We start from the raw sequence: 22,382 nt of genomic DNA, 5'->3' as shown, positions 1-22,382 counted from the left end.
TCTTTGGGGGGTGGAGAGGGAAAGGAAAGAAAAATAAGTCCTAAGTAGTTTCTGATCACACAGTAATTACACATTTTAGGAAGGCAGGACAAAGGCAGATACAGCAATTGAAGGAGAAGAACTCTTCATGGGACAATAAGGCCAAAATAAATGTGGATGTTATTGATTTTGTGTCTGATACGGTTTTAGAAATAAAATTTAAATTGAGGTATTCCTTGCTTTTTACGTGTGACATAAGCACGCATATTGAGTTCTTCAAAGTATATTGAAAATATTTGTAAAGGAATCAATTATATTTCAGTAGTAGATGCTTAGGTTTGTTGGCTAAGGGTTTTGTTCCTTATGAAGGATGAAGTTGGGCTTCTGAAAAAGGCAAGGGGCATTAAGTGAACTGATAACTGATAACATAGCTTTGTCTTTTTTAGCCACGGCTTAGAAAAATGGGGGCATAGAAAATAAATGTATAGTTGGAAGTTAGGTTAAGATAACATTGTCCAAGGGATGCTGATGGCTGTCAGATGGAATTTGTCTCCAAATTATATTTGGTTTGATTAAATCATTTTATACACTCTTTGTTCCACCAGAGTCCCAGTCCTTGAAGGCCTGTGACTTTGTGGACCATCGTACTCCACCACAGTTGTCGGAAGGCCAGATCTGTGAGATGATTTCTCAGAGTCACTCAGATAAGAGAGTGGCAAAGTTTTAACAATACTACAGGGCTTTGTGGAGTATAAACACTGGCCAGCCAGCGTGGCTCAGAGGTTGAGCATCAACCTCTGAACCAGAATGTCATGGTTCGATTCCCGGTCAAGGGCATGTGCCTGGGTAGGGGGCTCGATGTCCAGTACGGGGCATTCAGGAGGCCACCCATCAATGATTCTCTCTCATCATGGATGTTTCTATCTCTTCCTCCCTCTACTTTCCTCTCTGCATGGTTCGATTCCCGGTCAAGGGCATGTGCCTGGGTAGGGGGCTCGATGTCCAGTACGGGGCATTCAGGAGGCCACCCATCAATGATTCTCTCTCATCATGGATGTTTCTATCTCTCCCTCCCTCTACTTTCCTCTCTGAAAAAAAACAAAACAAACACTGGTGGTTGACTCCTCGTCTTTGCCCAATTCTGAGTCACTTCAAAGTAGTGAAAATGTACTAGTAGTTATCAGAAATTCTATCCCATCTAGTGAAATAAAATAAGAACTTGCTTGATTTATGGTTTAGCATATTGTTGTCTGGCTTAGACTATATACAGAGATCCAAATATTAGGAACAGGAATATATCTGTTATTTTGTTCAATGTGATTTGTATTTTTAACTAACAAAAATGCGTAGTACTAAGAAATCTTGCATTTTAAAATTACAGACTGTCAGAAACTTGGCTGTCTGAAGTCACCTCTGTACGAGCCCACCATTTCCTGACCAGGATCTTAGTCGCCTTAACACAGAGAAACAGCCTTCGTATCCCACCCAGAGGCAGAGTTTCAGGTAAGAGACCTTCAGACATGATACATTCGCATTTATCTTAGCTACACAGTATCTGAAGGAAGTATCTGAGTCCTTTTCACAGGCCAGTCCTGATGAAAGGACTGGCCTGTGAATTTGTGCTAATTCTTTTGCACAAAGCCCTATTCTGCTTTGAGCCGAGCAAAACACCATTTCATGTAATTTCACCTACATCCACAATTTCTCAGAATCCTACAGAAAACTTTCCTCTTCTTTTGCTCAGTGGTCCTATACTGTGTGATTTCCTTCACTATAGCACATTAATGGGCCTAAGTTTATGGGACAAGACATGTATTTCTGGTCTTCATCACAGGGGCTTTTTGTGTCATATCATTCAAATTACAGGTTCTGCAAGAACATAATTGCCAGACTGGGAGCAAGTAAATGTTAACTGTAGTGGTGATCAATTGTAGGATATTTTGTGGTTGGATTGAAAAAGAATGTAGTGTTGATGATTTTTTGTGATGCTCACCCGTGCCCTCATCCTAATAGTTTCCTAAGCTGTGTTTCGGTAGGAACTAGTTGTGGGGCCACTGGATGTTAGGACACTTTTAAAATTATGAAAACAGAATATGCATTCCCTGTCCTTCAAAGTGACCTTTAAAATATCCTCCAATCATAAGAGTTAGAAATAGGGATGGGGAAGATTAACGGGAAGGGATGGGAGGAAAATGGGGAAGACAAAGAAGGATTCAGATCCTTCCTCCACCACCAAGCAGTTGTGTGACTTAGAGCAAGTGCTTACACCCTGCCAGCCCCAGTTTCCTCATCTGTGAAATGGCAAGAATTCACAGGCCAGGTTTATCATAAAATCTACACAAACATGAAAGACGGAAGAGATGGCTATCATTCATTGAGAAGAGAAAATATTTTAGTTGGAAAAAACAGAAAACTCTAGATGATCAGGGAAATGGTGGGATTCATTTCTGGAATTTAAGGAAGAAATATATCTTCTAAGTGGCTTAGATATTCATCTGCCTAAAGCCAGGGAAAATGAAACCAGGTCATCTTTTGGCGTCTCTTATAGTTTGGGGTTGTTTGATTCCTTTGGATGCCTCAGGGTGAGAGGAAAGTCTGTCTGATGCATATATTTTCCCCCGGCTCGTTTTCGCTCCCAATGCTAAACCCCTATTTGCAAATCCTGTAATTTAGGACTCTTTCCTGTGGACTTGTAGGTCAGCTTTTAAAGAGCCCTTTCATTGCAAGACAGTCTTGATTTGATGATGAAGTTTTTGGCCTTCTCTATTATATTTATTAGGAAATTTATTTCTGCCAGTGGGTGTGGACTATCCTGGAAAGAAAAAAGCCTTCCATGAATACTTTCCCACTCTCCATGACATGATATATAATAAATATCACATATTTTGAGCCCATATGATATAGTGATGCTCATATGTGCAACAAGGAATATAAATGAACTAGAGGCCTGGTGCACAAATTCATGCACCAGTGGGGTCCCTTGGCCTGGCCTGCGGGATCAGGCCGAAACTGGCTCTCCGACATTCTTCAAGGGGTCCTGGATTGCGAGAGGGCGCAGGCCAGGCTGAGGGACCCCACCGGTGCACAATCGAGGCCAGGGAGAGACATGGGAGGTTGGCCAGCCAGGGAGGGACCGTGGGAGGGCTCCAGGGCATTTCGCTCAGTCCCAATCGGCCGGACCCCAGCAGCAAGCTAACCTACTGGTTGGAGCGTCTGCCCCCTGGTGGTCAGTGCACATCATTGCGAGCGGTTGAGTGGCCTTAGCATATCATTAGCATATTACTCTTTGATTGGTTGAAGGGCCTACCAGTCAACCAGACACTTAGCATATTAGGCTTTTACTATTTTTGACTTCCCCAGCAATCTACATTGATTAGCATTAATTTTCCTGTTTTGCAGATGAGGAAACCTGAGGGTGGGAAGAGTTAAGTTATGCCGATGCTGAAGTGTTTGCTTTAAGTAAATATCTACCTTTTAGAATTCTTGTCATAAAGATAATTCCCTTCTAATTTAGTTTGATTCAACAAAGAGATTCTATTCTAAACATTGAACTCAGTGCTGGGAGCCAAAATGAATAAACTGGGTTTTTTCTTGGAGGAAGAGAAGTAGATAATCTCAATGCAATGCCTTATGGGGCGGGAGATAAGCATGGGATCACAGAATGCTATTGGCATATGTTAGGGCACCTAACCGATTCTATTCTAAACATTGAACTCAGTGCTGGGAGCCAGAATGAATAAACTGTTTTTTTTTTTTTCTTGGAGGAAGAGAAGTAGATATTCTCAATGCAATGCCTTATGGAGAGGGAGATAAGCATGGGATCACAGGATGGCATATGTTAGGGCACCTAACCTAGCGTGGTGTGTGTGTGTGTGTGTGTGTGTTTGTATGTGGTAGAGGGGTTAGGAGAAGACTGAGTTGAACTTGGAAATGGATCAGAGTTAGGTAAGTGAAGAAGGTGGAGGGGAGAGGAAGGTGAAAAATGAAAGAACATGATAAAAGCAAAGACAAATAGAACTGCATGGCATGTGTCAGTTACTGTGAGAAATTTAGTGTTGCTTAGTGAAATTTAGTGAGGAGTGTTAAGACATGAACCGTGAGACAGGGACAAAGGACAGGCTTGGAGGGCCTGGTGTGCATAGATTTCCTACCAATGTGAGCAGCCCGAGGACTAGCCTGGCCATCCTGTACCACTGCTCAAGACTCATACCAGGATTCCTAGCACCTCTCTCTCTTTCCCTCTCCTGTCTGTCTCTTTTTCCTTCTTCCTCTTCACTCTCCTTCCTGTTCCTCGTCTGCTCATCTGTGCACACTAATAAATGAATCAGGTAGCTGTGAGGTTTACAGGAAAAATTAGTTTATTGAAAACAAGTGAGCAGCACATTACAAACGATGCTGGGAGGCTTTGAGCAGCCCCCAGAGTTCAGGATGGGTTTGCCAAGTCCACTCCAGGGACTTGTAAAGGTGGGCTTGCCATCCATGGTGACTTCTGCTGATGGGGACACTGGGAATTTGGCTGAGAGTGGAGATAGAGATCTGCTCATGTGTCCAAACGGTAGGATATAAAAATGACAATTGTCACTTTATGGAAAAATCTGTTTTTCTTTCAATTTGATTAAAATGCAGAATAGGTGCTTAGGCTTCAGTGTATTGATCTGTGGGGACCATGGAGTTTCACCAGCAGCAGCTAGGGCATGTCCTGCAGGTGGTGCGGCAGGGGGGCCTGTGGGCTGGGGGCAGCTCCTGCATTGAGAGTCTGCTCCCTGGTGGTCAGTACGCGTCATAGCAACCCGGCGTCACAGCGACCAGGCGTTCTGCCGTTCAGTTAATTTGCATATTAGGCTTTTATTATATAGGATTAAAATTATATTAGTCAGAATTTATTTAATCTCTCATTGCTCCTCAGCTTCAAAACCAGATGATTGGCCAGGTGTCACCTAAGATTCCTTTTACCTCTAAGGTACTGGGCTTTCTATGCTGTGCTAACAGGTGCCAGGTCAGTGAAAGAACCTTCGGACTGGGACTCCATATGTCAGACAAGAGCAGCCTCCTTACTGATCATTCGGAAGGTGTTTTGTGTGTCTGAATAATGAGCACAAGTAACTCTATACGTGATGAAAATATAGCCATGTCCACCTTCCTCATCAGCTCCTGGGCCTTATAAATGCCGTTTACAGGGATAACAAGGAAACTAAGCAGACGTAGATTATTGCATAAAACAATGTAAGAGGCTTATTTGGCATCTTGTTTTGAAGTTCACTGGTCAAAACAGAGAGACAGAAATCCACTGAAAGGAAATATCACAAAGACCATGATTCCTATGCTGTGAGCACAAGGTTTATTAGAAAACAGACACCATGATTTGGAGCTAGACCAGGATCTTGAGAAGACAGGGTGCTCTTCTTTGGTAGTTAGCCTGGAAAGGTGTCCCCAGTGTCTCTATGAGAAATGGTCTTCTCAAGAAAAGCCACGTTGATCTGCAGTGAAGGTAAGGGACAGCAGGATGGACCCGGCCATCTACTGACAGGCCTTAGGGATGATGCACTGCTCAGCAGCAGGAGGGGCAGGTCCTGCAGGTGGTGCGGCAGGGGGCAGGCTGGCAGCAGGGGGGCCGGCAGCAGGGCGCCTGCACACAGATGGGCTGGCAGCAGGTGGAGGCCCAGCAGCAGGGGCGGCAGACAATAGCCGTGCAGGATGTGGGGCAGCAGGCAATGGGGCGGCAGCAGCCCTCCTGCAGGCCACAGGGGTCACAGCAGATGGGGCGGCGGCAGGGCTCGCAGATGGGGCGTGTGCAGCGGGTCACACAGGTCACAGGGCGGCACACGGTGGTCTGGCAGCAGCAGGGGCGGCAGCAGCAGGGGTCTCGGCAGCAGCAGGGCTGGCAGCAGCAGGGCTGGCAGCAGCCTCCCCCACAGCCGGAGCAGGTGGAGCCACAGCAGGAGCTGGTCATGGTGGTGTCTGGGGCTGGGCTGGATTGGATTGGTGAGAGGAGTTGGGTGTTCTCAGGTGTGAATGTCTTCCTCCCCTGCGGGGTCCTTTATATACCCTGGCCTGGTGCAGATGACCCCCAGCCACAGGGTCACGTGCTGGTTAATTTCCTGGCCAATTAAGTGAGGATTTAGCATTGACTAATGGTGCTTTTGGTTACCCTCGCCTCATACCTGTACACGCACCCATACCACAAATGTTTTTCCTTTTTCTGTATTGTTTATTCTCACCAAATCTAGACATTGGATTAGATTCTGATGAATTTCCTTGCAAATATTTCTAAATGAAAGAGAAAAGAATGTGTTTTCTAAACCAGTATAGTTTCTAATCACTCTGCCCTGTGGCCCTAAAGTTAGTATTTTATTCATGGACTTCAAAGACTCTCATAATTACTCCCCAAACAGTGACTTGCCTTCTCTACACGCATGCACATGACAGTACCAGGTTAATAGCAGCACCCCAGTGCCGACCGACAGTCATCTGCTTCCCAGATGTCTCTTCCCACCACTCACTGAAAGGCAGGTTTTCTCAGGAGGAGGGACCACATGGCACCCTGGATCTCTGCCACCCTGGTTCAGTAACTCCTCCCACCCTGGGCTGTCCTACCGTGATTGTAATGCCTCCACATTCACCTGGAATGTTGTTCTCATCCTTCCAACCCCAAATCAACATCTAGCTTGATTGCAAAACCCTCACCGAGGATCTGTTGCAGTTTGTGTGTTTGTCATTTATTTGGGATTACTCATTGCATGTGTGCAATCCAGGAAGGGCCTGTGGAGGATGTGTAGGCCTATCCCCTCATTTTACAGGAGGGGTTATGGTCACACAGTTAGGTCCGGGATCCAGGTCTTCTCATTCCTCAGAGAGCAGCCTCCATGAGATTTATGTTGACCAGGCTCCACCCGAGTCTTGGGATGGAAGAGAGACCGACTCAAGCCTTGACGTAAGTAGTGTCATTAAAAGTGATAAGGGAAGATTATTAGGGAAATGCTTTACCCCATGACAGCTGGTCAGACCTGTGCATGAGCACAGAGGTTTCTCTCTGAGGATCAGCAGAGCTGGACTGTGGGGTGCGGGGTGGGGGCCGCTTCTTTTCTGTGCGTCAGTCTGGTTTCCCTTGGGAACTCGTCATGGCACGGTGAGATAGGCATGTGCTTGTCTCATTCCTTCTATTGTTATTTATCTGTACCTTCACCCTATATCTTACCTTTATAATGAGTGCCATAAATTTACTTCTTACCAGTGAAGTAGATCAACATGTTTATTTGGATTTGAATTAAAAAAAAAAAAAGAAAGAAATCTGTCCAGTCAATCCCACTTACTCTAAGTGAAAAAAGGAGGGCCAAGAGCTTGCAGACCACCAAGCCAATGCTTTTTAATAGTCGTTTGTCCTAAAATTACCTTCTCTGCTTCAAGGGGAAAGCTTTTTATTCTTGTCATGGGTAATTAGTTCTATTTTTGCTTTGATGATATTCTGGAAGATATAGATGTGAATTATACCAAGTTCATTCTCTGTATTCCTTATGCCAAGATTTTCTCTTGGCTTCTTTATAACATTCGTTGATTTTTTTTACTGTACAGATTAAATAATTCTCTGAGGTAATGTGGCTAGAATTACATGCAATATTCTAGGCGAAGTCATATTTATAATCTGGTATGAGGATAATATTTTCTGATTTGTTTACAAATAGCCTTTTTATTTAAGACCAACATTCTATGGCCATTTTTGGCCTCAGCCAAAACAGTCCTTTGAACCGATATCAAATAGCATAGTTTTATAAGGTATTTTCTTTTATTTTCTAACCAGGCTCTTACTGGAAGCTTACACCCATTTTCCTCTAAGTACAGTTTATTATAGTACTATAATGTTTTGTTTGCTGATATTGGATGTCAGCTTCCATTTTTCTTCCCACTGTGTAAGAACTTTAAGTTATGATTAGGGAGTATTTGGTATGTTCCAGGGACTGTGGTAGGTATCCTTACCTACCTTGTCAATCATCATAACAATCGAGTTAGGTATTATTACCTTCACTTTATAGATGAAGAATCTGAAACTTATAGAGGTTAACTAATTTGCCCAAAGTTATACAGCTCAAAGTCTGGATTCAACTTAAGCATTTACAACTCTTAAGCCTGTGTTTTAACAAATATGCTTGCAAAAATGCATGGGATTGCCCTTCAGTATAACATAGTATTTCACTTTGTATTATTCATAAAAATGTAATTTTATCTATAAGCCCAGAAATTTATTAATCCATGTCCTTCAGAAAGTTTATTAAAATAAAACCAACCCTGGCACAAACACTTGGGCACTCCTTTATTTTTATCTTCTTTATAGAAAACTATCTGCTTAATCTTTTCATACTGATTGATTATTAAGCTAGTTTCTCATTGCCACCATAGTTGCATTAGTCAGCTGTTGCTGCATAACAAGCAACCACAAAATCTCAGAGTATACACTAACAAGTATTTATTTCTTAGTCATGTGTCTGCAAGTCAGTTGGGTTTTGGCTGTTTAAGGCTGGCCTTGCCTTTTGGCTATGGGTTGGTTTTGAACTTTTTTCCGAGTTAGAGTTGCCAGATTTAGCAAATAAAAATACAGGTAACTCAGTTAAATTCTGATTTTAAATAAACAACAAATACTTTTTTAGTAACAGACATGTAAGTATTCATTGTTTATCTGAAATTCCACTTCTGTGAGCTGTGTCCTGTATTTTCACTGACAACCCTACTCCCTACAGCACCAGCACCAGGGAGCAATCCCAGTCATGCCAATATATTTCAGGTCTTTGCTTGGGTCATGTCCTCTAACATCCCATTGGCCAAAGCAAGTGACTTGGTGAAGTTCAAACCATGGGGTAGGGGGTGGGAGAGGCTACTACTCCTTCCAGGGGGTGTGAGGGGAAAAGAGGAAATATTAATGAAGAATGATATAATCTACCAGAGCAGTGAATTAGTTAATTTAATAATCTTTGTTGTGGAGGTTGGATACAGCCTCCTAGAAAATCAAGTTAGATTATGTTTACTAGGTCTCCATTTACGAGGTTACTTTTATTCATTGTCTTCTTCTTTCTGGTCAGCCAAGAAATGTCATCAATTAAACAAAGACTGCCTGATTTCTCTATAAGAAATTCATGTTGTCAGTCTCCTGTTAGTTTATATTTGATTAGATGTCGAAAAGAGAAACACCAATTTTATGAAAATGTCTTTTGAGTTAATCAAATATTTAATTAGAAATTATATTTCATTGCCTAATGTAAGTACCACTTATTCCAATGACTAACAGGTGAAATTTTCTTTTGGGAAAAATTAATGAAGGACTTCAGTAACACAGATACTAATCAAGTATGAAATCCCCTTCTGAAAACCTATATATGGAGATTCTGGATATAAGTTTTAAAGTAATAAATTTCTGAGCTTAAAGGAAAGAAAATAAAAATCCCCAGGTGCCAGAATGAAGAAGGAACTTAAGATCAGACTGTTCCATCTGGGATCTGGTGCTGCAATTTTCTTAGGATATGAGCCAATGACTCCGGGCCAGGGTTTTAACTTCCTCCCGGGGCCAAAAGCCTTTACTTGGGGACCATGAAAACCTGAGACTCTGGAGGGATCTCTCATCTGACATAGGAGAACTGGAAAATCTCAATAAGAGAAGCCCAGTTCATCTTGTTCTTTGGTGAATGTCAATTGAAGAAATAACAATTCTATATTCAGAATTGAAAGCTTACAATTTAAGTGAGTTTGGATTCCAGTTTTAGACTTCTCTGTGGTGTGGGAATCCCAAGCTGAGGAAATTATTTGTCTCATGCCAGAGAAACCCCTGGGACTCCCAGCAGTAGCAAACTCAAAACCATCATGAGGATGGAGGTCCATTTCCCTGCGTGATACGTCATTTTTTTAAATCATGAGTTAATATTCTTCAGGAATTGTTTGTATTATAAGAATTTCATTTTCCTTGGATGTGGAAGTGCCCTTATGCTTTTATTTTTTATAAATCAACCAATTATCAGTCTTATGTCTGAATAGTGCGACTTCTGCTCTTCTTAGTTTGTTTGGTGTTATGGTGACAAATCTGACTTTTCTCTACTTCTTCATCCATGTGATTGCCTACCCTTTTGCCCCCGAACCTCTGTGGTTCATTTGGATGACAGTGAAATAGTGGCTCCCCAAGCCTTTGCATGGCATTCCTTGATCAGATCACTTGGTTGGGGGAGGAGATGGAGGACACTGGACAGTAATTATTCCTTTAACCCAAAGTAAAGATCATCTTTGGCAGGTGACCCAAATGTAGTATGTCTTCCTAAATTAAAGATATGTTCTGAATTCTCTGTCTTTTGAGAATCACAACTCTACCTCTGGGTCTCTTTTAGCTTCTACTGCAAAATTTCAATAGTCTTAATTTGTTTATAAAAAAAGAAGCAAAAAAGATGGTACTATCTTATCTGCCTCTTGACATTTTTACTTTTTTTTTTTTTTTTTTACCATATCATATCTCTGGTGTGTAGGGGCTACACCGTCTCTGTCATTACAATGTGTTGATAAGAAATTCTCCCAACCCAGGAGTAGCTGATGTCAGCTGGGGTTGTTTTGCAGTCTGGAAGTTCTCATTTTCCCTATTTCTTTGTTTTACATATAAAGAGCTGTCATTACCTGTAGCCCCATCTCTGCCAATAATTGTAGCTAAAATTTGCTGATTGTAATGCATACACACGAGGATCCAACATTCCTGCATAAACGCTTTTACTTAGCATTCGGATGAATGTACGATAGGGAGAAAGGGATCCTCAGGACTGACATTGGCTTGGCGGGACTTCCCCACGCGGGCCAGCAGTGTCTTGTAGCTCTTTCCATCAGGAGTTAGATTCTACTTCTCTACTCTTTGCGTCTGGTTTGGCCTTGTGTAATCCATCATTACACAACGTGGTGGACGAGTTGTGTAAGTTCTGGAATTTAAGCCTCAAGAACCTTTGAAACTTCAAAGTGATTTCAACATGGGTTGTTCTTTCCATATCTGCCTAGTTACTGAGTAAAATGACCATAAAAACAATAGGGAACAATGCCAATGACTTCTTATGTGCCAAAAAAGTTTATTAGAAAGCAGAGAAACAACAAAACATGAGAAATTCACTCTAGGAGAATATACAGGGTATAAATGGACCCCAGGTCTGAGAGTGTCAAATCAGTGTCACTCATGGGTTGCAGATGAGGCCCGCCTTGCTGGAAGGATAATCTAGAGCCCCCAAAGAAAGATAAGAATGAGAAATTTGGAGGATTGGGATAATTTCCTATCTGGTGGATTACAAATTAATACAGAGTTGGTCGAAATCAAAAGGAAATGATAGCAAGGGAGAGAGTTTTAAATGAACCAGAATGTGCTCACAAAGGCATTGGGGCGGTGGTGAGCTCATTGGATATGAAACCCAGCCCAGTGGGTGACATCAGCCAGATCCCATGTGTCCTAAGGGCCATCACAAGAAGCCTATACCCCTGTGCGGACAGACGTACATGGAGATGACGGTTACAGAGAAGGGGGCTCAGCAGTCAGGGACGGCACAGCACATGGGGCGGGGGCAGGTGGAGATGACACAGGTGGGGCGATAGCAATTGGTGCAGCAGGAGACCTGGCCACAGACTGGGCGGAGGCAGCAGCAGGGGCAGCAGCAGGGCCGGCAGCAGCTGGAGCCACAGCAGCTGGAGCCACAGCAGGAGGGGCGGCAGCAGCTAGAAATGCAGCAGCTGGGGCGGCAGCAGCAGGAACCACAGCAGCTGGGGCGGCAGCAGGTGGTCTGGCAGCAGCCTTGGCCACAGCCCTGGTCAGAGCAGATGGAGCCACAACAGGACATGGTGTTGGAGGATGGAGGTTCTGGGTGAGTTTCCAGGAGAGTGAGGTTCGTGTGTTTGGGGGTCTCCTTGGCCCACACCTCCTTTTATACCCTGCTGAAGAGCTGCTCTCACTATGTCATTATTTCCTTATTTTTATTTACCCCACTAGAAAGCTTAATTATTTAATTTCATAATTGTGTGTTTCTGGTGAAGTACTCAAAAAATGGAAGAAATAGCACACTTCCCTTTTCTGGTAAGTTTCTGTGTTCCAATTAAAAGACTTGTCACATTTTTTTCTTAATGGGTGTCACCTTTGTTTCTGACCGATGCAGTGACTTTTACAAGGCACTTGTCACATGACTCTGACATTTTGTTTTTGAATGGGACATTTCCTCCTATCTGTACTGCTCCATGAAAATCATGGAGAATGGTTCTTACAATGCTAATCTATCTTTTGTCGGCAAAGATGAGGGGAACGCGTGCTGGTCAGGGGAATAAGAACAATCTATAAGGAGGATAACTGATTCTGTGTGGGCATCTTGAAGGGTCAGGGAAATAGCTGGACCCTAAGGAAGTTTCAAATTCTGTGTCTGACTTTATTTCACTGTTTCAAGCTGAGGTACTTAGCATTGGGTCTGTTGTATGTTTTTCACGATAGGCATTGACGGTGGGAAATTTTTTATTTATCTTTTGATTGTTAAACCTTCAAAATGGGTATTTTATTACAGAAGCATTTGTTGTATAAACAATATTTGCAATTATCAGGCCTTCAGTACCATGTTTCTATGACAAAACCGAGGCTCTCTTACTCTGGGCACATCATGAGAAGGCAGGCTTCTTTGGGAAAGACAGAAATGCTGGGGAAATAGAAGGCTTCAGGGAAAGAGGAAGAAAATATGAGATGGATTGACTCCATAAAAGAAACCGTAGGAATGAGTCTATAGGAGCTGAGCAGGCCTATTGAGGACAGGACACTGTGGACGTCACTCATTCATAGGGTCGCCAGGGGTCAGAGCTGACTCAACAGCATGGAACACACACACATACCCAAGACATTCTGTTGGGTACAATGGGGGCATGATGAAAACCCCTCATAATCTTTCCTGTATAAGAATAAGACATGTATGGGGAACAGAGTTTGGCATCAATTAAAATAATGGGACTTATTTTAATTAAGTAATTAAAATAAAAATACAGTATCTGTGTAAGTAAAGGTGGAGGGAATATTAACATCTCTCATTTGTGAAGTATTCACTCTGTACTAGGCATAAAGCAGCAGTCGGCAACCGGTGGTCCGCGGGCCACTGGTGGTCTGTCAGGTCCAAAAGGTTGGCGACCGCTGATATAAAGTACTGTGTAGTCATGTTACTCTCTTAGTGGAATAGGCAAAAGAAACACAGAGAAAGTACGAGAAAAAAAACTTGTGTAAGCCCAGCCGGCGTGGCTCAGTGGTTGAGCGTCAACCTATGAACCAAGAGGTCACGGTTCCCGGTCAGAGTATATGCCTGGGTTTCGGACTCAGTCCCCATAGGGGAGCATGCAGGAGGCAGCTGGTCAATGATTCTCTCTCATCACTGATGTTTCTATCTCTCTCTCCCTCTCCCTCCCTCTCTGAATTCAATTAAAAAAACAAAACACAAAACTCTGTAAGATTAAACAGAAAGTAAGCTTGTCTTAATCTCAGGGCAGCTGAGGAAGGTGCCAAGAGTAACACTTCCAAGCCTTTGCTGAAGCTGACTCATCCTCCCGGAATGTTTCTTCTTTCTTGTCAGCTCTTCGGACTCCCATCATCTGCCAGAAAGCCAGCTGACAGTGCCTCCTCCTCAATGATACCCTTTTTGAAAAACTACCCCATGCACATGTGGTTGTTCCCTGCATTGTGCCCCTAATTTAGCGCTCTATCAGTTTTTACTTCCGTCTCTCCCCCAGTTGCAATGCGGACGCCCTGATGATATGAGCGATAACATTTACTTTGTCCCATCATGTTCCAAACAGGGCTGGGGCAGAGGACACTAGTGACCAATGTCTGTTGAGTAAACGAAGGCTTTTGATGGCATAGGAGCATGTAATGGTCCTCTTAAAATATGTAACTTTTGACTAATGGAGAAAAAAGGGAGAAATATTCCAAAGGGATCATAGTTACACTCAAGGAAAGTCACATTTATTTATTTATTATGTATTTTTTAGCTGCATTTTATTGGTGAATAAAGAACCCCGAAAGATGGTGTTTTAAAAGATCATGTTTTATATTCAATCTTTGTAAAAGACTTGTTTTTAATTTTTAATACATTCAATCTTTGTAAAACTTTCTTACTATAGTCATGGGTGCACCATGACTTCAGTTGCATTTTCTCCCCTAAAGACCAGAAAATGATTAGTTGACTTGCCTAAGACTAAAAAGGTCTCTAGAGAAAACTGGTGACCAATGACATTTGACCTCTGTTGGAGGTTGACTAGTCTCTGCTGTCTGTCCAACAGGTACAGGCAAACTACAATTACCCAGGACCCACATATAAAACCTTTAAAAAAAGAGACTAAAATCACATTTAATTTTCAGTGCCCAGAACAAAGAGGTTTATTTCGGTATAAGAAAATCTTTGCAAAGGAGTACAAGAAAAAGGGTTCACTGGACTTCCATGTCAGAGGACTTAGAATCTGTGGCCCCACAAGTGATGGAGACAATCTTCAAATTCCTTAAGCACGAAGAATGGATGTCTTGGAGATAAAGGGAGAGTTGTTGGGGGAACTTAATTTATTAGAAGGTTCTGAAGGAAGGAAGGAAGTTTGGACGGAAGTTAGGATGTAAACAGAGAATCAGTAGGGCTGGGGTTTGCTACAGGATCCAAGAGATCAGTTACACATTTTTTTGAAAAGCAGAGTCTGCATCTCTGGGGAGGGAGGCAAGGAGGAAGTGGTGTGTTCAAAGCAGAGATTCAGCAGTCAGGGATGGCACAGCACATGGGGCGGGGGCAGGTGGAGATGACACAGGTGGGGCGATAGCAATTGGTGCAGCAGGAGACCTGGCCACAGACTGGGCGGAGGCAGCAGCAGGGGCAGCAGGAGGGCCGGCAGCAGCTGGAGCCACAGCAGCTGGAGCCACAGCAAGAGGGGCGGCAGCAGCTGGAGATGCAACAGGAAGGACGACAGCAGCTGGAGCCACAGCAGCTAGAGCCACAGCAAGAGGGGCGGCAGCAGCTAGAAATGCAGCAGCTGGGGCGGCAGCAGGTGGTCTGGCAGCAGCCTTGGCCACAGCCCTGGTCAGAGCAGACGGAGCCACAACAGGACATGGTGTTGGAGGGTGGAGGTTCTGGGTGAGTTTCCAGGAGAGTGAGGTTCTTGAGTGAGATCTCTCCTTGCCCTCTGTTGCTTTTATACCCTGCTGAGGGCTGCGGTGACCATGTGCAGGCCCCTTCTGGTTCTTGTTTATCCTCGTTGAAAATCAGTTAGTTTTAGTAAATTAGATAATTGTGTTTATCTGGTAAATGTTCCTATTTATAGGAACGGCACCATTTCCTTTTCCTGTAGTATAATGAGCTGTCCAGTTTGGTTAATGCAGGTGAATCAGCGCCCATATTTCTCTGTCCCATGTGTTTTCTCAAGTAGACCCATTACATGACACCACTTCATTGGATTTTGCAAGAGTTAATTTTTCATTTCCCTATTTGACTCCAGAATAATATGTTTTAATGGGTTTATGGTGCTAAATCTCTGCTGTCAAAGAGTAACTCATATCAGGTACTGGTAGTAACGTAGGTGGAGGACCCATCTTGGAAAGGGGGGGCAGTTACTTGTCTGCAATTAAGAATACTGTGATTCCTGTGCATTTCCCGGATTGTCAGTGAGGTATGAAGGATCGAAGCAAAGTTCCTATCTGTTTTTTCTTATTGAATCTGTTTGATTTAAAACAGTTTGAAAATATGGCAGACCACCTCTCACCTGTTAGATTGTCAAAAATTCAAAATTTGACAACATTCTCTGATAGTGAGATTATGTAAAAACAGGCACACTTCCACTTTTCTCAGGAAGATTTGACAATAGCCAGCAGCTCCAGGCCATATCCATCTTCAATCCCGGGACCTGGTGCCTCATTGGAATTATGAGGCCCAGTTCAGTTGAGCGACATCAGCCCCACTCCATGTGCCCTAACGGTCCACACAAAAGGAGGGTCTGCATCTGTGAGGACAGAGGTAAATGGAGACGGTGGTTACAGAGCAAGGGGCTCAACAGCCAGAGGAGGCACAGCTCAGGGGGTGGGGCAGGTGGAGATGACACAGGTGGGGCAATAGCAAGTGGTGCAGCAGGAGACCTGGCCACAGACTGAGTGGAGGCAGCAGTAGGGGCAACAGCAGGGGGGACAGCGGCTGAAGCCACAGCAGGAGGGGTGGCAGCAGGTGGTCCTGCAGCAGGTGGTCTGGCAGCAGCCTTGGCCACAGCCCTGGTCAGAGCAGCCAGAGCCACACAGGAGCTGACCATGGTGTCAGAGGAGGAGGCTTTGATATTGGTAGGAGAGTGAGCTGAGCAAATTTGAAGTCCCTCTGCTGTATGTCCTCTTTCATACTATGCCGAGGTGCTGTGTCCAGGTCCTGGACCATTTTCTAGTTTATTTTTCTAAATAAATATTAGTCTAAAATTAGAGCATCATGTTTTTCTGGTTAAAGATTTTTAAGATGAAGAAAAATACGATTTCTTTTTTCTGATGTGTTAAGATTTTCCAATCTGGTCTTTCTCAGAATCGTCTTTCCTACTTTCTTGTTGGTCAAGAAGGGCCATCACATGATTCAGGCACCTGTGATCTGTATATCATTCCATGATGCTGTTTGGATCAATTATTCTCATTATGCCGAGATCTCTTTGATGTTAAAAGAGAGGCAGAATTACAGTAGGGAATAGAAAGAAAAAGGCTCACCTTTGTGAGTTACCTGTGTGCAATGAGGAAGACAGAACCTATCTGTGAGACATAGATGCTCATTAGATAGTGGACTCTCTGGCTGCCCCAAAATATGTACCAAGTACTACTTCCTGCATTCAATTGGAAACCGTTGCCAATGACTCATGGTTTTTAAATATTAAAAGATACTCTCACTCAATATGGAGCAGTATAAGCACCAAAATGAATAATGGCAGTAATGGATTTTAACTCGTTAAATAAAATAAAAATCTATGACTCCATAGTGAGACTAATTAAATAAAAAATATTTTTTAAAAGGAAGATGAGACAACTATCTATGACAGTAGAATATCAACTAATAAATGTAGAATAAAAACAGAGTTACCAAATCATCATTTACAACCCTCATAATAAAGCTTGATTCCAGTAAATATTATCAATGGATGCTATAACTGTTGGGTAAAAGTTTGACAGGTAATAGGCTATTTGCACACTTTCAAAATAGTTCTCCATCGATTATTTATTAATTTCAAAGGAAGACATACTAGCTGTTCTGTGGAGAAACTTGAGAGCATAACCTTCAGCATGGGATCAACGTTAGCATTGTTAATATGGCACAAACTGACAGTGTCATTTAGATGTTAGACATATGTTAGGTAATAGTAAGGTGTCAACATTTAATTTGCTAACTGTACTGTGGTTATGCAAGAAAATGTTCTTAGTCTTAGGATATAAATCTATCTGTATCTAAAGCAGATCATTATCTGTCTGTCTACTTACCTGCCTACTCATCTCTCTCTATAGGAGAGAAACAAAATGTGGCAAAAGGTTGTTGAATCAGGGTAAAGGCTAATGGTATGAAAGAGTTATTTGGCACAGCTCTGTATATTTGAAAAATTTCAAAAATAAAAAGTTAAAAAATATCAAAGGGGATTGGGATTGAAAATGTTTTTTTTCTGCAGTATTAGTGTATTAAAAATAAGTACTCTGTGTCTTTGGGGGGAAATATGAAAGTATTTGATACAGTTTACTTTTTAGGAGCCTCTACTCCAAGATCCCTTTCTTATATAGGGTGTCCCAAAATTCACGCAAGAAGTAATTTTGATAGAAAACACAGGTTTATAATTAAAAATTGTACATATCTTATTGATTCATAAAGTATACAGTATAGAGTTGTGTATAAAATATCACATCGGGTAAATGGCCTCCAAAGCCGTGGTCTTCATTGGTCTTCATTGTCCCTGCTCCTGGGCCACAATTGGTACTTGGTAATGCTTATCAAATTGAAGGGATTGAAATCAAAGGGCAACAGATATTTGAATCTGATTCAATAAACCAAGTAAAATTAGGCTTTTATTTTTTGTTGTTGTTGTTGTTAATGCTCACGCAAAATTCAAATCTTGCGTGAATTTTGGGACACCCTATATTTCTAAACAGTGCAGTAAACTTTCTTCTTCTTGGGTCCCTGATCATATAGGACTTCTGGCAGCGTGGCTGAATAAGCTGCTATGGACAGGTCTACTTTCTGGTACAAGTGAATAGAAATGCTTTAAAAATATTTTTAAAATATTTCAGTTACATAGCTGAACTTAAAGAGAAGAAAGGTTCTCACTTTCCAGATACAAAAAGGGAACTCACACTGCAAAGAGTAGCTGATGTCCTATGGCCTTTGGAGGATTAGGATCTAGTTACAGGCTCTCAGAATTGGGGGCTGGTAGTCCAAACCCAGGATGATGCCAGAAATGCTACCTCAGGCTGTCACAAGACCAGATTCAGAATAAAGTTTGCATTCTTCCCTTGTAAGTAAGATGGAGACAAGAAAAACTTAGTCCGCCCACAAGGGATTATAAGTGGTAATCAAGGCTCCCATGAACATCTCAACCACGGAAACGTCACCAAGCTTTCTGTTTTACACTATATGCATAGTGAGGAACCTCAAGGAGAAGAACTGACTATTGCAAAATAGTGAGTGTCCTTGGACTCATCAGAAACACAAGTAAAAATCACAGCACACAGAAATTACCCCCATAAAAGTACAACTTGAAAAAGCATTAACCACAGAACAGATAACCCTCTAAGAAACCATGCAGAGACTGTATGTAATGTCCATAGGGGAGATGTTATGAAATACACAGAAAATAACCCAACCTAAGTAGCACAGTAGATGCAGGAAAAGGAAGTATAACCTCCAAGAATTTAGATAATTGAAGATCTGAAGGAGACTGTACATTAGGGATCAAAAAGGGTCTTGAATCTGTGGCTTGAAGTGTTTCAACGGTTTTGTCAAATTGCCCATCACTGTCTCTTCATTCAGAGCTTCTGCCCTGTTCTCTCTTCCTGGGACCATGGCTTACACATAGCTCAGACCTTTCCCTTGTACTCCACTGTCTCATGTTCTTGTCTGTACCTTTTACCTTTTCTCTCTGTACTTCAGTGTGGATATTTTCTGCTTCCAGTTTGTTCTTTCTCTCTTCTCTTCTGTCTGACCTGCTCAATCTAGTCTATTCCGTCTAATCATTTATTGAATTCTGAATTTCAGTTTTTGAGTTTTTTAGTTCTAGGATTTCCACTGGACTTTCATTTATCTTATTTATTTATTTTTACAGATTCCAATTCTCTGATGAAATTTATTATTTTTATTATTTCAAACGTATTAATCATAGTTACCCTAAATGTAGTTTTTAACACCTATATAAGTATCACCTTTGAATCTATTTCTATTATCTTTTCTTTGCCTTTTGCCCTGTTTTTAGTCATTTAGTCCTTTATGTTCTGGCAAATCTGGTAATTTTTCAAATTGAATGCCAGACATTGAACATGAAACACTTCAGAGGCTTAACATGATTTATCTCCCACCGGAAATGATTTCATTGACTTAGACCTTGGGCTCTCAATCCTGCCTACATAAGGTCAGTTTCCAATGCTTTAGAACAATTGTTTCTCAATTTTCTCCAATTCTCATAGTTAGTTTCATTGAGCGATTTGTATGATACTAGCTGCTTTGTGTTAGCTGGACATGGAATCCTGTCCTTTAACTTTTCTAGTGGCCGCTGTCTTTTGAACCCTGCATGCTGCTAGTTGTCTTCTCACTTCTCTGGCTAGTCCTTTCTGATTCCTTGTGGTTGCTGTCGCTCCGTTTTCAATTTGCAAATGTTGGTGTTTCTTGCAGCTCAGGTCATATTCATCTTCTCTTCACTTAACTTCCTGTGACCCAGGGCACCCCCTACAGGCCCATGTCATTAGAAACCACGTTAGACTGTAATCTCCTCTCGCAGCCTTTCAGAGGGCCTCCTGCCTCCCCGTGCTCATGTCCTTGTGTAATCCCCTCCCCTTCAGTGCGAGCTGGATACCGTGACTCACTTCGAATGAATAAATGGAATAGAGAAGTAGGAAGAGTAAGTAATTTTCAAGATTAGGTTATTATAAGAAGACTGTGGCTTTCATCTTGGGTTTTCCTTCTACTGCTCTGGCTTTCTGAGATCCCTCTCACTCTGGGGGAAGCCAGCTGCCATGTTGTGTGAGCAGCCCACATGGGGAAGAACTGAATCCTCTTGCCAACAGCTGTGTGAGTGAGCTTGGAAATGGGTTTTCCTCTGTTCATATGAATGCAGCCCTGGCTGGAAACTTGCCTGCAAGCTCATGAGAGACCCCAACACGCCACTGCTGAATTTCTAACCCTCCGGAAGTGTGTGAGATAATAAATGTTTGTGCTGTTAAACTGCTAAATTTTAACTGATGCTAAATAACTAATACACATACCAATTTCATACATGTGAAATTCCCCTAGATTTTCCATGAAGACAGATTATCTGCAAAAAATGTCCTTTTTGTTTGTTTGTTTGTTTTCTTTTCAATTTTTTCCACTTCTTTACATCTTTCTGGGGAAAAATGTACTGATACAGCACCTCCCCCCCAAACACACACACACACACACACACAACAAACAACAACAACAAAAAAACCCACACACAACAACCAAAAAATGTTTATGCTGAAACCAACTGAAGGTACAACCAATTCTCATTTGCCATCTCTGGTCTATTAGGAGTTCTGTGCCTTGAGTAGGGTTGGAGAGTAATGCCCCTACACAAGTTAAATTATTTTTTCATTATCTTTATTACCCATGTGTAGAATTTATGGAAGTCAAGCATATTCATGATTCAACACCACTATATTACTTATTAATCCTACAACTCCTAGAATATGCATTTCACACAAAGCTTTCTAAATATTTCTCCTACTTTCACTAGCATGTATTCCTCTGATACTTATTTTTACCTTATTTTTCCTAGGATAGTGTTCATAGGAATTTGGGAGTCTTCCAGGTTTACCTAAGAACCAAACTAGTCTATTAATTGGTTTCTTGTCAGTCCTCACATTCCCCATAGAATTTGTTACCAAAGTGCTCCAGGCCATACTGTCAAATCCACATCCCAGAAAAGCCAAGCAGATCGGAAAATATTAAAATTTGAGTGTTTTCCATTTTCTGCTATCCCCCAACTTCTCAGGAAGGTTGATTTTTTCCAAAAGAGAACTATTTTGTTGTTAATGGGTGGAGCTGAAATTAGAGAAGCTGAGAATGTAATAAATTGGGTTACATGAGAAATGTATAAGCCTTGAGGATGGCTCTCTGGTTTTCCAAGAAAAAGATACAAGGGTAAAATGATGGATGTGGGGAGGGGAAGGGGGAAGGAGAGAGAGAGAGAGAGAGAGAGAGAGAGAGAGAGAGAGAGAGAGAGAAGGAGAATGAAGGCAACTAAGAGAGGAGTGGAAAGATACGCTCTTAAAAGTCTTTAAGAAAGGTTTGCTGTGGGATATAACCCCACACATTTTAAATAAAAATCTTTATTATTCTTTAATGCTTTTGGAGTCATCTATGTATTGTTATTATTTCTGGGCTTGTTTGTTTGCTTTTAATGTTAATACATGTTAGGGTTTTCCTGAAGGTGAGAACAAGAATTACAAAACCTAATTCAGTTGTGTGTTGGATATAATTTCCCTGGAAATGAGGACAATCATTTCAATTTTTTTCATTTCTTTATATTTTTCTGGGGGAAAAAATGTACTGATATAGCCCCCCCCCCCAAACACACACACACCCAAACACACACACACACACACACACAACAAACAACAACAACAAAAAAACCCGCCCCCAACAACCAAAAAATGTTTATGCTGAAACCAACTGAAGGTACAACCAATTCTCATTTGCCATCTCTGGTCTATCAGGAGTTCTGTGCCTTCAGTGGCACAGAAGAGACACAAGACACAAGAACAATGTATTTCTAAGCCAGGAAAATAGAGCTTTATTCAGAAGCAACAAAAAGATACTGAATCATCCCTCTTAAAGGAAATACAAGATAGGGCCCTCTAAGGTGTTCAGATCTGAGGTTGTGACATCAGTGGCCCTACAGGCCCTGCAGGGATTTCCATATTTTGGACAGGATGACCAGGAACCCAGAAATCAAAAGATCAGATACAGAATGTGCATAAATATAATAATCGCTTATTATAAATGCCACCTAATTTCATACTCTGGATCCACATCAGAGAAAAGTCAGCTAAAGAGAGAGTTTGGCCTGAGGCCAGGATATGGACACAGAGTTGAAGGGAATGGGCAGTCCTAAGGCATCTCTGAGGTGCACAGGGTCTGCTTCTTTGATGAGCAAGATGCAGGAGAGAGAGTGGGTTCAGGGAAGGT

The 22,382-nt window shown here is 42.0% G+C and overlaps 2 protein-coding genes across 2 annotated transcripts; both read right to left on the bottom strand.

The window, feature by feature from the left end:
• Nucleotides 1-5,527: 5,527 nt before the first annotated feature.
• Nucleotides 5,528-5,929, bottom strand: LOC102253460 (keratin-associated protein 2-4-like). Its single transcript, XM_005861832.1, has one exon. The coding sequence runs from the start codon at nucleotides 5,927-5,929 to the stop codon at nucleotides 5,528-5,530; it is 402 nt and encodes a 133-aa protein (XP_005861894.1).
• Nucleotides 5,930-14,698: 8,769 nt separating this feature from the next.
• Nucleotides 14,699-21,094, bottom strand: LOC102245190 (keratin-associated protein 4-6-like). Its single transcript, XM_014536213.1, has 3 exons — nucleotides 21,077-21,094; nucleotides 16,058-16,255; nucleotides 14,699-15,080 (listed from the first exon to the last, which is right to left on the bottom strand). The coding sequence occupies exons 1-3, from the start codon at nucleotides 21,092-21,094 to the stop codon at nucleotides 14,724-14,726; spliced, it is 573 nt and encodes a 190-aa protein (XP_014391699.1). The 3' UTR covers nucleotides 14,699-14,723.
• Between the last annotated feature and the right edge of the window lie 1,288 nt (nucleotides 21,095-22,382).

This window comes from Myotis brandtii, unplaced genomic scaffold (assembly GCF_000412655.1).
Source record: "Myotis brandtii unplaced genomic scaffold, ASM41265v1 scaffold157, whole genome shotgun sequence".
NCBI classification, from domain to species: domain Eukaryota; kingdom Metazoa; phylum Chordata; class Mammalia; order Chiroptera; family Vespertilionidae; genus Myotis; species Myotis brandtii.
The sequence above is the reverse complement of the archived record's forward strand: the minus strand, read 5'-3'. Positions and strand labels throughout refer to the sequence as shown.

Coding starts and splice junctions, on each gene's coding strand:
- LOC102253460 (XM_005861832.1), bottom strand. CDS start 5,929: ATGACCAGCTCCTGCTGTGGCTCCACCTGCTCCGGCTGTGGGGGAGGC.
- LOC102245190 (XM_014536213.1), bottom strand. Junction 15,081..16,057: donor GCTATTGCCCCACCTGTGTC/ATCTCCACCTGC, acceptor CCACCCTCCAAC/ACCATGTCCTGTTGTGGCTC.